General features: G+C 41.5%; 1 protein-coding gene across 14 annotated transcripts in view; it reads right to left on the bottom strand.

Moving 5' to 3' along the window:
- The window catches only part of NUMB (NUMB endocytic adaptor protein), a 196,311-nt gene that overhangs the window by 75,446 nt on the left and 106,823 nt on the right, over positions 1 to 14,042 (bottom strand). For all 14 annotated transcript variants that reach the window (XM_050798737.1, XM_050798735.1, XM_050798742.1 and 11 more), the window contains one exon: positions 7,609 to 7,749. In XM_050798737.1, coding sequence (XP_050654694.1) covers positions 7,609 to 7,734 — 126 coding nt within the window. In that variant the 5' untranslated portion in view covers positions 7,735 to 7,749. The remainder of the gene's footprint in view (positions 1 to 7,608; positions 7,750 to 14,042) is intronic.

Here is a 14,042-nt window from a genome sequence, read left to right as displayed (position 1 = left end):
ACTGTAAATAAGCTGCCCTGCCTGCAGAGTCTCTAAAGCAGAGGTCCCCAACACTGGGGGCCTTAGCCCAATACTGGTCGGTGACCTGTTAGGAACTGGGTCACACAGCAGGAGGTGAGCGGAGGGTGAGCAAGCACTACTGCCTGAGCTCCACCTCCTATCACATCAGTGGCAGCATCAGATTCTGATAGGAGCACAAACTCTATTGTGAACTACCCACGTGAGGGATTGAGGTTGTGCGCTCCTTATAAGAATCTAATGCCTGAAGTGGAACAGTTTCATCTCAAAACCACCTGCCCCAGCCCCCTAACCCCAATCCACGAAAAAATTATCTTCCACGAAATCAGTCTCTGATGCCAAAAAGGCTGGGGACCACTGCTCTAAAGCATATCCCATCTAGCTGATTTTATGACAAGTGAGAATTACACTGAAAGATATCAAAACTTATTCATCTCACACAACATACTTAAAAGCTATAGATTTCACAGCTGATTAGAAGTGCTTCAATTAACTTTACTTCAATTATTTCAACACTGTATACAAACCTCTCAGAATCTGTGAATGAAGTGTTAAAAAAATATTATAAATAGGATATATGCTCACAAGAAATGTCACTAGTTCCAAAGGACATAGACTGAAAAGTAAAATATCTCCAATCCTCCATATTCATTCTGCAGTTATTTGTGTCTTAATATTTCTTAAATGCAATATTCATATTTTTCTTTTAACTAAGAACAAAATCATACTACATAAATAGTTCTGCAGCTTGCCCTTATCACTTAATAATAAATACACTGAAACCAGGCACACTGGCTCATGCTTATAACCCAGCACTTTGGGAGGCCAAGATGGGCAGATCACCTGAGGTCAGGCTTAGGTCAGGAGTTCAAGACCAGCCTGGCCAACATGGAGAAATGCCGACTCTACTAAAAATACAAAAATTAGGCTGGGCGTAGTGGCTCATACCTGTAATCCCAGCACTTTGGGAGGCCAAGGTGGGCAGATTACCTGAGGTCAGGAGTTCATGACCAGCCTGGCCAACATGGTGAAATCCCATCTCTACTAAAAATACAAAATTAGCCGGGCATAGTGGCAGGCGCCTGTAATCCCAGCTACTTAGGAGGCTGAGGCAGGAGAATCGCTTGAACCTGGGAGGCAGAGGTTTCAGTGGGCTGAGATCGTGCCATTGCACTCCAGGGCCAACAAGAGCGAAACTGCATCTCAAACAAACAAACAAACAAAAAAACTAGCCAGGCATGGTGGCAGGCGCCTGTAATCCCAGCTACTTGAGAGGCTGAGGCATGAGAATCACTTGAACCCAGAAGCAGTGAGGCGTGGTCGCACTACTGCACTCCAGCCTGGGGGACAGAGTGAGACTCTGTCTCATACACATACATACATAAACACACTGAAGTCAGTGTTTCCTATGTCAATGATCATTGTCTCTGCTCAGGGCAATAAGAAACTAGGTGTCTTTTTTGTTTGTTTGTTTGTTTTTTGAGATGGAGTCTTGCTCTGGCACCCAGGCTGAAGTGCAGTGGCGTGATCTCGGCTCACTGCAACCTCTGCCTCCCGGGTTCAAGCAATTCTCCTGCCTCAGCCTCCCGAGTAGCTGGGATTACAGGCATGTACCACCATGCTTGGCTAATTTTTGTATTTTTAGTAGAGATGGGGTTTCACCGTGTTGCCCAGGCTGGTCTCAAACTCCTTACCTCAAATGATCCACCTGCCTCAGCCTCCCAAAGTGCTAGGATTACAGGCATAAGCCACGGTGCCCGGCCTGTGTCTTTTTTTTTTTTTTTTTTTTTTTTTAAGATGGAGTCTCGCTCTGTCGCCCAGGCTGGAGTGCAGTGGCCGGATCTCGGCTCACTGTAAGCTCCGCCTCCCGGGTTCATGCCATTCTCCTGCCTCAGCCTCCCGAGTACCTGGGACTACAGGCGCCCGCCACCTCGCCCAGCTAGTTTTTTTGTATTTTTTAGTAGAGACGGGGTTTCACTGTGTTAGCCAGGATGGTCTCGATCTCCTGACCTCATGATCAGCCCGTCTCAGCCTCCCAAAGTGCTGGGATTACAGGCTTGAGCCACTGCGCCCGGCCCTGTGTCATTTTTAACACTACTCTTTTTCATTCCTTAGATTCAGTTCATCTCCAATTTCTATTACCTTTACCTCCTTTTTTTTTTTTTTTTTTTTTGAGACAGGCTGTCGCTGTTTCCTAGGCTGGAGTGTAGTGGTGCAATCATGGCTCACTGGGCTCAAGTGATCTTCCCACCTCAGCCTCCTGTGTAACTCAGACAACAGGTGTGTACCACCACATCTAGCTTTTTTTAATTTTTTTTTTTTTGTAGAGATGGGGTCTCCCCGTGTTGCCCAGGCTGGTCTTGAACTCTTGGGCTCAAGCAACCCTCCCACCTTGGCCTCCCAAAGTGTTGGGATTACAGGTGTGAGCCGCCATGCACAGCCTCCCTTTACCTCTTAATTATCATCAATTTATTTCATTTCTCTTCATCTTCACAGTCACCACCCTAGTCTAACCTACTATTATCTCTCCTTTGAATTACTGTGGTAATATTTTGCTAGGCTCCTTGTATCTAGCATGGGCTACTTCTAAACTACACTGCAGCCAAAGTCATTTTTTCAAAGTGCTTTTCTGGGTTGGAGTTGGCTGAGAATTGAAAAATTACCAGTTGAATACAATGTCCACTATTTGGGTGACAGATACACTAAAAGCCCAGACTTTACCACTATGCAATATATGCATGTAAGGAATCTGTACTTATACCTCCTAAATCTATAAATACACACATTTTTAAAATAAATAAGATGGCCGGGTGCAGTGGCTCATGCCTGCAATCCCAGGACTTTGGGAGACTGAGGCAGGCGGATCACAAGGTCAAGAGATCAAGACTATCCTGGCCAACATGGTGAAACCCCGTCTCTACTAAAAATACAAAAATTAGCTGGGCATGGGGGCACACGCCTATAGTCCTAGCTACTTGGGAGGCTAAGGAAGGAGCATCATTTGAACCCTAGAGGTGGAGGTTGCAGTGACCAGAGGTTGCAGTGAGCCGAGATCACGCCACTGCGCTCCAGCCTGGCAACAGAGCGAGACTCCATCTCATAAATAAATAAATTAAATTAAATAAGTAAGATACTTAACACATACACAAAATGCTTTTCTGATACCACATTCTTGCTTTAAAAAAACCATTTACAGAGTTTGGGAAGATGAAAAAGTTCTGGAGATGACTGGTGGTGATAACTGCACACCAAAATGAATATACTTAATACCGCTGAACTGTACACTTAAAAATGCTTACAGGGGGCCAGGCACAGTGGCTCTTGCCTGTAATCCCAGCACTTTGGGAGGCTGAGACAGGCGGATCACGAGGTCAGGAGATCAAGACCATCCTGGCTAACACGGTGAAACTCCGTCTCTACTAAAAATACAAAAAATTAGCCGGGTGTGGTGGCGGGCGCCTGTAGTCCCAGATACTCGGGAGGCTGAGGCAGGAGAATGGCTTGAAGCTGGGAGGTGGAGCTTGCAGTGAGCTGAGATGGCACCACTGCACTCCAGCCTGGGCAACAGAGTGAGACTCCATCTCAAAAAATAAAATAAAATAAAATAAAATAAAATAAAAATGCTTACAAGGATTAATTTTATGTTATATGTACTTTACCTTAATAAATAATGAAAAGAACACACCATTCAATGGCTTCCCATGTCCAAAATCCTTAGCATGGCCTACAAAGCCCTGCCCTGCTTTCCTACAGGGTCATCTCATACAATTTTCTGCGTTACAGTTTTCCTTTATCATTCTTTCCTCTTGTCACCCAGTGCCTACTTACACATGCTTTCCGTAATTTTCTAATGCTCTATTCACCTTTTCATCTAATTAATTCCCACTCAATCTTCAAATATCGGGTCAAACTTTACTTTCACAGGGAAGCCTTACTCTGATCCTATAGTCTAGGATCAAGTTTTTTTCCTTACATGTTCTTACAGAACCAGATTTCCTTTCTTAAAAGTATTTACCTCAGGTTATAATAATATACTGTTTTTTTGGTTTGGTTTTTTTTTTTTTTAAAGACAGAGTCTCTCTCTGTCGCCCAGGCTGGAGTGTAGTGGCACAATCTCGGCTCACTGCAAACTTCGCCTCCCTGCTTCACACAATTCTCCTGCCTCAGCCTCCTGAGTAGCTGGGATTACAGGCATCCACCACCACGACCGGCTAATTTTTTTTTTTGTATTTTTAGTAGAGATGGGGTTTCACCGTGTTAGCCAGGATGGTCTTGATCTCCTGACCTCATGATCCGCCCGCCCTGGCCTCCCAAAGTACTGGGATTACAGGCATGAGCCACTGTGCCGGCCCTGTAATAATATATTGTAATGCAAATATCTAATTAAAGTCTGTTTCCCTCACAAGAAGACTGTGAACTCCACAAGAAAAAAAACTATGTCTTTTTTGCTTACCACCTAGCATATGCCTGGCATATGACAGATGTTCAAAAAATATTTATTAAATACATAATATAGATCTACCTTACTTTAAAAAAATGATAACTGCAAAGAATTCAACTTAATGGATGTCACAGTTTCTTTTTTTTTTTTTTTCTTGTTGCCCAGGCTGGAGTGCAGTGGCGCAATCTTGGCTCACTGCGACCTCCACCTCCTGGGTTCAAGAGATTCTCCTGCCTCAGCTTCCCTAGTAGCTGGGAGTACAGGCAAGCACTACCATGCCCAGCTAATTTTTTTGTATTTTTAGTAGAGAAGGGATTTCTCCATGTTGGTCAGGGTGGTCTCAAACTCCCGACCTCAGGTGATCCACCCGCCTCGGCACCCCAAAGTGCTGGGATTACAGGTGTGAGCCACTGCGCCAGGCCTGTCACACTTTCTTTAACCAAATCTGGAATGATGGGAATTTAAGTTGTTTCCATATTTTTGATATTACAAATCTTATGATGACTGACCACTTATGCCAGTATATCTATAAAAGTACTTAAATGCAATTCTTAAATGTAAAATTGCTGGTGAAATGAAAAGTGCATTTAAAATCTTAATAAAGGCCAGGCATGGTGGCTCAGGCCTGTAATCTCAGCACTTTGGGAGGCCGAGGCGGGTAGATCACCTGAGGTCAGGAGTTTGAGATCAGCCTGGCCAATATGGCAAAACCCTGTCTCTACTAAAAATACAAAAATTAGCCAGGCATGGTGGAGCATGCCTGTAATCCCAGCTACTCAGGAGGCTGAGGTAGGAGAATCGTTTGAACCCAGGAGGCAGAGGTTGTAGTGAGCCAAGATCTTGTCACTGCACTCCAGCCTTTGCAACAGAGCAAGACTCCATCTCAAAATAAAAAATAAATAAAATAAATAAAATCTTAATAGATATTTCCAAATTGCCTCCCTAAGAGGCTGTAATTTATACTCCAAGCAACCAATGTGCCTCTTTCTACATATGTAATATTCAACTTAAATAGCCAAAGTAAGCCAACTGTATGGTGGGGGAGATAATACAGAAAAAAAAAAGTATTCATTTTTATGTAAGTAGGATTTTTCTCATAATTTAATGTCATATTAAACATTTAAAATTAAAATATTATTTCTATTAAAAATTTCAGCAAATGAGTTAAGTAAACAAAGTTAAGTGATTAGGAAAACTCCTAGTTATTAAAAGACGGTGGAAAAATTAGTGTATTTAAAAAGCCATGCATTTCTCTAACCTGTATATTTAAGATCACTTTTCCTGTCATATGGAAGATTCTTTTTTTCCTTTCTGAAGCTTTAGCCCATATTTAAGTCAGTGGTACTGAGGCAGTAAAAAGGAGGAAGAAAATCATAAGAATATTTACACTTATAAGACTATATAGGCTGAGTGTGGTGGCTCATGTCTGTAATCCCAGCACTTTGGGAGGCTGAAGCAGGCAGATCACTTGAGGTCAGGAGTTCAAGACCAGCCTGGTCAATGTGGTGAAACCCTGTCTCTACTAAAAATACAAAAATTTAGCTGGGCGTGGTGGTGCATACCTGTAGTCCCAGATACTTGGGAGGCTGAGACAGGAGAATTGCTTGAACCCAGGAGGAGGAGCTTACAGTGAGCCGAGATGGTGCCACTGCACTCTAGCCTGGGCGACATGGCAAGATCCCATCTCAAAAAAAAAAAAAAAAAAAAGAAAAAAAAGAATATATAGGAAATAGGCTGGGTGCAGTGGCTCATGTCTGTAATCCCAGCACTTTGCACTTTGGTAGCCGAGGTGGGAGGATCGCCTGAAGTCAGGAGTTCGAGGCCAGCCTGGCCAACATGGTGAAACCCTGTCTCTACTAAAAATACAAAAATTAGCTGGGTGAGGTGGAGCACCCCTGTAGTCCCAGCTACTCAGGAGGCATAGGCAGGAGAATCGTTTGAACCCAGGAGGTGGAGGTTGCAGTGAGTCGAGATCATGCCACTGCACTCCAGCCTGTGCTATGGAGAGAGACTGTCTCAAAAAAAAAAAAAAAAAAAAAAGGAAGAATATTTAGTAAATAGACAAAAAATTAACATTTCATATCGAACTACAATTTTTCCTTTAAGATATTAACATTTGGTCTAATTCTATTTTTTTGGCCCCACATTTAATACATCTCACACTGTGATTACATAATATATTGCTTCTTTTTATTAAATAGCAAATAACATATACATTTCTTTCATTTCACTAAAATATGACCTGTCTCGGGCAATACAAAGGAAAGCACCTGTATATCACTGCCTTCTCAGTATCTTCACTATGTTCTTAACCTCTGTGAGTCTCCACTTTCTGATCTTACAACTGAAGGCATTAGTTTAAATGACCCCTGTACCATTAAAAGTTAGAAGATTAAAGGGAAAACTCCCTTTTATTTAACTCTTCTCATTTAAGGATTTCTAAAATACGCAAGACTTGTATTTAAGACAGCTGACTTACACTCCCTCAGTTTCACCAGTTAGTAAGCATATTCCACTGAAAATTTGAGTCCTGATAATTTAGGATCTTTAGGTATTTCAGGATTAGTATTCTTATCAGAATATTTGTACTGACTCCACATTATATAGCAGAAATTCATATTTAAATATAAAAAGAAAACTCCCTAATTAAAATCTATCTTGTTTTCTCTCTCATTATTTTCCTTTTTCTTTTTTTTTTTTTTTTTTTGAGACGGAGTCTTGCTCTGTCCCCCAGGCTGGAGTGCAGTGGCCGGGTGTCGGCTCACTGCAAGCTCCCCTTCCCAGGTTCACGCCATTCTCCTGCCTCAGCCTCCCAAGTAGCTGGGACTACAGGCGCCCGCCACCTCGCCCGGCTAATTTTTTGCATTTTTTAGTAGAGACGGGGTTTCACCGTGTTAGCCAGGATGGTCTCAATCTCCTGACCTCGTGATCCGCCTGTCTCGGCCTCCCAAAGTGCTGGGATTACAGGCTTGAGCCACTGTGCCCGGCCTATTTTCCTTTCTTTCTCATTTAATTCTATCATTGAAGCAGACTGTGAAGGGATTTGATTTTTGGAGGGTTCTCTTAATTGTCCTTATTAATGAGATTTCACATACACTAGATTGTCAGTTATTTTCCACATACAGACTTATAGAAACATCAGCTCTTACCTTAACTGGGAAGCTACATTTTCCAGTGCGAACGCCTTCTTCATCTGTCTGCCACTGATGTGGACGACTGGCCTCTGGAACATAAACATCCTTCTTTCTCCTAAAACTTTGCCGTAGTTTGTTCATTTTAATTTTTACAGCCTGAAGACAGAGGAAAAAAAAATATTTAAAAGAAATATTACCTTCTTACATATTTAAACTTTGGATTACCACATTAACCAAAAATCTAATTTCCAAAATTAAAGGTTTTGGCTTTTATCTAAGCAATATATAATTATTATGTAACCACAGTGTAAAGGGAAAATGAATGATTAGAACAATTCCTCTTAGAGTAACACTAAGTTCAAACAAACAAATCATTTTACGTTTTGAAAAGACAACTACAATACTGGTCCTTGTAAGAACAACAATAACTTCTAGTAGGATTTGAAGATATATTATCCTCAGAATTTTCAAGAACTTTAGTTATAACAAACCAATGAGAAATTCTCCCTACCCATCTACCTCTCAGATCCATTCCAACACCTGAAAATGGAAATTCGTACATGTGGGCCAAATTATAGACTGCTAACAGTTTCTAAAAACCTGTATACTTATTAAGAAAAAAAATCATTCTGAAACACTAAAATTTAGGAATCTTTTGGCCTCATTATTAGCATATGAGCAAAGCAGGGATTACAATCACATTTTTATAAAAGATGTCATGAAGAATAAAATATAGTTTTCTTTAAACACACTTAAAGCCAGACGCAATGGCTCATGCCTGTAATCCCAACACTTTGGGAGGCTGAGGTGGGCAGATCACTTGAGGTCAGGAGTTCAAGACCAGCCTGGCCAACATGGCAAAACCCCGTCTCTACTAAACTACAAAAATTAGCCAGGTGTGGTGGCGCACACCTGTAATCCCAGGTACTCAGGAGGCTGAGGCAGGAGAATCACTTGAACTCAGGAGGTGGAAGTTGCAGTGAGCCGAGATCACGCAGCCTAGGTGACAGAGTGAGACTGTGTCTCAAAAATAAGTAAATAAATAAATAAGCACACTTAAAAAAAAATGTGCTACTAGGACTACATCTAGAGAAAAAACATTTTTTTTTTTTCAGACAGTCTCACTCTGTCACTAAGGCTAGAGTGTAGTGGCGTGATCACAGCTCATTGCAACCTGTATCTCTCTGGCTCAAGCAATCCTCCCACCTCAGTCTCCCAAGTACTGGGACTACATAGACATGTGCCACCACACCTGGCCTTTTTTTTTTTAAAGTAGAGATGAGGTCTCGCTATGTTGCTCAGGCTGGTCTGAAACTTCTGAGTGAAAGCAATCCTCCTGCCTTGGCCTCTCTAAGTGCTGGAATTACAGGCGTGAGCCACCACACACGGCCAGAAGAATTTCTTGCAAGCAGTATGACGTCAGAATGCCTTTCCATATCGATAATCATCATAGCAACATAAAAAAAAAAAAAGACAAAGGTACAAGTTTCATTATCAACTTTGTAACTAAAATGTGTTGGCCAGGTGTGGTGGCTCACCCTTGTAATCCCAGCACTTTGGGAGGCCGAGGCAGGTGGATCACTTGAGGTCAGGAGTTGGAGACCAGCCTGGTTAACATGGCGAAACCCCATCTCTACTAAAAATACAAAAAGTAGTCAGGCATGCTGGTGCACGTCTGTAATCCCAGTTACTTGGGAGGCTGACAGGAGAATCGCTTGAACCTGGAAGGCGGAGGTTGCAGTGAGCCGAGATTGCGCCACTGCACTCCAGCCTGGGTGACAGAGCAAGACTCCGTCTCAAAAAAAAAAAAAAGTGTTATAGTCAGTTCTTTATTGTGTTACTGGAAGAGTTACCTCTTGAATGCTGTCAAAGGTACAGTAGAAATCACAAAACTACAGAGAAAAGAGACCTAACTTAGAAGAAATTATAGAACATTCAAAAAAACAACAAACATAATAAGTACCCCCTTGCAGAGTAAAATCTCAAAATCTTAAACTAATACCTCCAATTTTCTGTTAAGAAGCATAAGAAGCATGTCTCACTCTTTCCATGAAGGATGCAAGCACCTCAACTAGCCTAAAAGTGATCTTAACTCAAGAAAATGATGTGACAAAGCTATAAAAAGCTGTCCTTTCTGTCAGGAGTGTTAAATAGCAATGGATTGAACATCAATTCCCACAAGTCACCAATAAAGACTTGGAAATCAAAGTTTCATTCTGAGGAAAGTCATTTTGTATTTTAAAATCCATAATGCCACAGCAGAACTATCACCAAACTAGCTAGTTTGCACAAACAAGCCAATCTTACCATATATCTTTAAAGGTAGAAATTCTGACAGAGGACTGGCAATGTAAAAACCTCTGGATTTTCTAAAAATGAATTTAAGCAGATCACTTATTCCTAAACTACCTAAATGAAGGCCTACCTTACTGTACAAGACTTCCAAAAAGAATTCCATAACCTTCCTTGAAAATATATCCTGTTGCCAGGCACGGTGGCTCATGCCTATAATCCCAGCACTTTGGGAGGCCAAGGCAGGTGGATCACCTGAGGTCAAGAGTTTGGGACCAGCCTGGCCAACATGGTGAAACCCCATTTCTATTAAAAATACAAAAATTAGCCAGGCGTGGTGGCATGCACCTGTAATCCCAGCTACTCGAGGCTGAGGCAGGAGAATCACTTGAACCTGGGGGGCAGAGGTTGCAGTGAGCCGAGATCGCGCCACTTCACTCCAGCCTAGGCGAAAGAGAGAAACTCTGTCCAAAAAAAAAAAGAAAGAAAGAAAATACATCCTGCTATATTCTTTTAAATCACATTTTAAAAACATACATTGGCTGGGCACAGTGGCTCATGCCTGTAATCCCAGCACTGTGGGAGGCTGAGACAGGTGGATCACGAGGTCAGGAATTTGAATTTGAGACCAGCCTGGCCAACATGGTGAAACCCCGTCTCTACAAAAAATACAAAAATTAGTTGGGCGTGGAGGCACACACCTGTAATCCCAGCTACTCAAGAGGCTGAGGCAGAAGAATCGCTTGAATTCTTCTGAGGCAGAGGTTGCAGTAGGCTGAGATTGTGCCACTGCACTCCAGCCTGGGCAACAGAGCAAGACTGTGTCTCAAAAAGAAGTTAAGTAAATAAATAAATAAACATAAAAAACAAAAACATACACAAATACAAGTATAAGAAAATGAAAAACCTCTCTCCTTACTCAAGTTGGCACTCTCCAAATGATCCTAAAGCAAATAAACAAACAAAAAACCCACACACAAAAAAAAACCAAACAAAAAACCCTGTATGATTCCTTTCTTCTTAATTTCTTTGTCTTAGCAAAGACAACTACTCAGCTACCTACTTGGCCAAGCCAGACACCTGAAAATCATCCCTGCACTCAGCCTTTCTCTGGCCTGATTTTACGTCCTTAGTAGCTCTCGAATTCATCCCTCTCCCCAACTGTTTCAGTCCTACTATCCTGAGACATTTTTCCTTAAATTATTGCTTTAAATAATTTAGAGACATATTGGGATGGAGCTCTGTAGAGGCAAAGAGACCAAAATACTCAAGTATAAGTGATACTCAAGTATTTTAGTCTCTTTGCCTCTAACAGAGCTCCATCCTAACATGTTCTAAAACACAAATCTGACCATGTATCCCCTCTTTTTAAAACCCTTCAATTGCTTCACACCACCTTCAAGACAAAGTCCAAATGCATGGCAAACACAGTCCTTCTTCATCTGGCTTCTCTTACCAGTCCCCATTCACAGACTAACCTCCAGCTACCCTAAACTACTTACTGTTCTCCAAACAAAGCATGCCCTCTTTCAGAGCCTCTGTATATGTTCCTCCCTCTGCCTAGAAAGAAATACCATAACCTGTGCATGTCTGGTTAAAGTCTACTCATCTTTAAAGAGTCAGTTCAGGAGTTAACCTCTTCAGGGAAGCTAGACTCTTTTTTTTTTTTTGACAAGCCCCTATTTGGCTTGGTTAGGTCCTTCCACTTCATATAATTCGGATTAACACCTTCTTCTTACTTCTATTATTGTATGCATCAACCTTATAGTAAGTTCCTATTTCCTTAATGGTTGACTGTATCTTACTTGTTTAAATATACCCTTGCATTGTAACACACTGCCTGTCATGTATAGCATACTATAAATTTGAAGAATTGAAAGATAAAACAGACCCCCATCACAGTAGAGGCTATGTCACTACATAGGAAAAGTCCCAGCATACAAGACCAGAGAATCATCAGTGTTGGAAGAGACTGAAGGTGTAATAGTCCAACCTCCCATTGACAAAGGAACCACTGACAACTTCCATTAAAAGAGGACATCCAACGTCTGTCTAAATAGATCTAGTACAAGTTTATTTGCTCTTTGGGCAGCTATTTATTGTTGTACCATTCTGTTGCCCAATAAGAGAAAAGACTGAAAGTGTCAGCCAGTTTAGGGTCTAAGTATCTTGTCACTTTCTTTTTTAAAAAATGAATTTGGAAAAACAAAAACACATAATTATGATATCTTGCTTAATACTTCTTAATGAATAATTATCACTAGCCTATAATTCCAGCTACTCAGGAAGTTGAAGCATGAGAATCATTTGAACCCAGGAGGCAGAGAGCCGAGATTGTGCCACTGCACTCCAGCCTGGGTGGCAGAGTGAGAATCTGCCTCAAAATAGTAATAATAATAACAATAAATCACGTTAAGACTTTAGAGATAAAAATACATATAGCCATCACCCCAAACTCCACAATACACATATACACAGACTGACTTCATTAGAATAATATTACTTTAAGAATTAAATCTTTACTTATAAAACAAAATAATTTTGCTTTGATATAGCAAGGATTGATTTAGCAAGGAACATCTTGATGAAAAAGGGCAGAATTGCTGAGGATGCTGGCCTACTTTTTACACTAGCTTTCCTCCTGCATCTGTCAAGTGTGGGATGAGAAAAAGGTGCTGCAATCTGGAGAGAGAGACTAGAATAAAAATAAATTTGATTCCAAGAATGGGGAGGTGGTAGAGGGAATGGGGTAGGAGACAGAAAAAATGCCACTGAAAAAATTACAGAAATAAGAAATAAGCTGTTAAAAACAGCTCTGCTTCCCTTTACTGACAAATAACTTGGCAAAATATCTACACATGTCTCTTCAATTCTTTAGTCCTCTCTTGTCTTGCTCCTCCCTTTTTCCCTCACCCCCGACTCTCCCCTTATCCAAGCCATCAACAAAAGACTTCTAAAATACATCTCAAAACTGTCCACTGCAATTAATCTCCATCACCCATAGTCCAAGATAACTTTGCCTCTTACATGGACTAGTATAAGCCACTAGTATTTATTTCTATGTCCTCTGTCGTCCCTCTCTCATCAACTATGTACAAATTAGCCACCGTAATCTTTAAAAATGTAAAATGGATCATGGCATTGCTTAATAGTTCCATGGCTTTCCAATGTATCTTGAAATAAAATCCAAACTCTCACTATTCAGTGAGTCAGTATGGCATAATAATTCACACTGCTCAAGAAGTGGTGCTTACAATAGTATCAGAACATCACAAATACACAGTACATGTTAGCATATAAAGGTATAGCCCCGGCTGGGCGCAGTGGCTCACGCCTGTAATACCAACAATTTGGGAGGCCGAGGCATGTAGATCACCCTGGTCAGGAGTTCAAGACCTGCCTGGCCAACAGGGTGAAACCCTGTCTCTACTAAAAATACAAAAAAATTAGCCAAGTGTGGGGGCAGGCACCTGTAATCCCAGCTACTCGGGAGGCTGAGGCAGGAGAATCACTTGAACCTGGGAGGCAGAGGTTGCAGCGAGCCGAGATCGCACCATTGTACTCCAGCCTGGGCGACAAAGTGAGACTTCATCTCAAAACAAAACAAAAAAAAGTATGGCCCCTGCATGTCTCTCTTGCGTTGAGGTGGCATTCTTCCCAACTAACTCTTTATGATCCTTTCAGTTAACTGCAAGCTCATTCTCACTCTAGGCCTGTTGTTTCCTTCTCCCTGAAATACTCTTCTCCCAGACCCTTCACCAATACATTTGTCTCCCACTCATTCTTAACTCTCAACCTAAAAGTTGACGTCTTTTTCTACTTTCTAAATACCATCCTCTATGATTCCTTATTATACTACTCTTTTCATTTCCTTCACAATTTATTTTATCTTATTTTATTTGGAGACAGGGTCTATCTTATCTTTTATTTTATTTTATTTGGACACAGGGTCTCACGCTGTCACCCAGGCTGGAGTATAGCAGCACAATCTCACTCGCTGCAGCCTCAACCTCTCGGGCTCAAGCAATCCTCCCATCTCAGCCTCCCGAGTAGCTGGAACTACAGGCACATGTCACCACACCCAGCTAATTGTTGTGTTTTTTGTAGAGATGGGTTTTGCCATGTTGCCGAGGCTGGTTTTAAACTCCTGAGCTCAA

The sequence above is a fragment of the Macaca thibetana genome, chromosome 7 (assembly GCF_024542745.1).
Source record: "Macaca thibetana thibetana isolate TM-01 chromosome 7, ASM2454274v1, whole genome shotgun sequence".
Taxonomy (NCBI): Eukaryota; Metazoa; Chordata; class Mammalia; order Primates; family Cercopithecidae; genus Macaca; species Macaca thibetana.
This window is presented reverse-complemented; position numbering and strand designations above follow the sequence as displayed.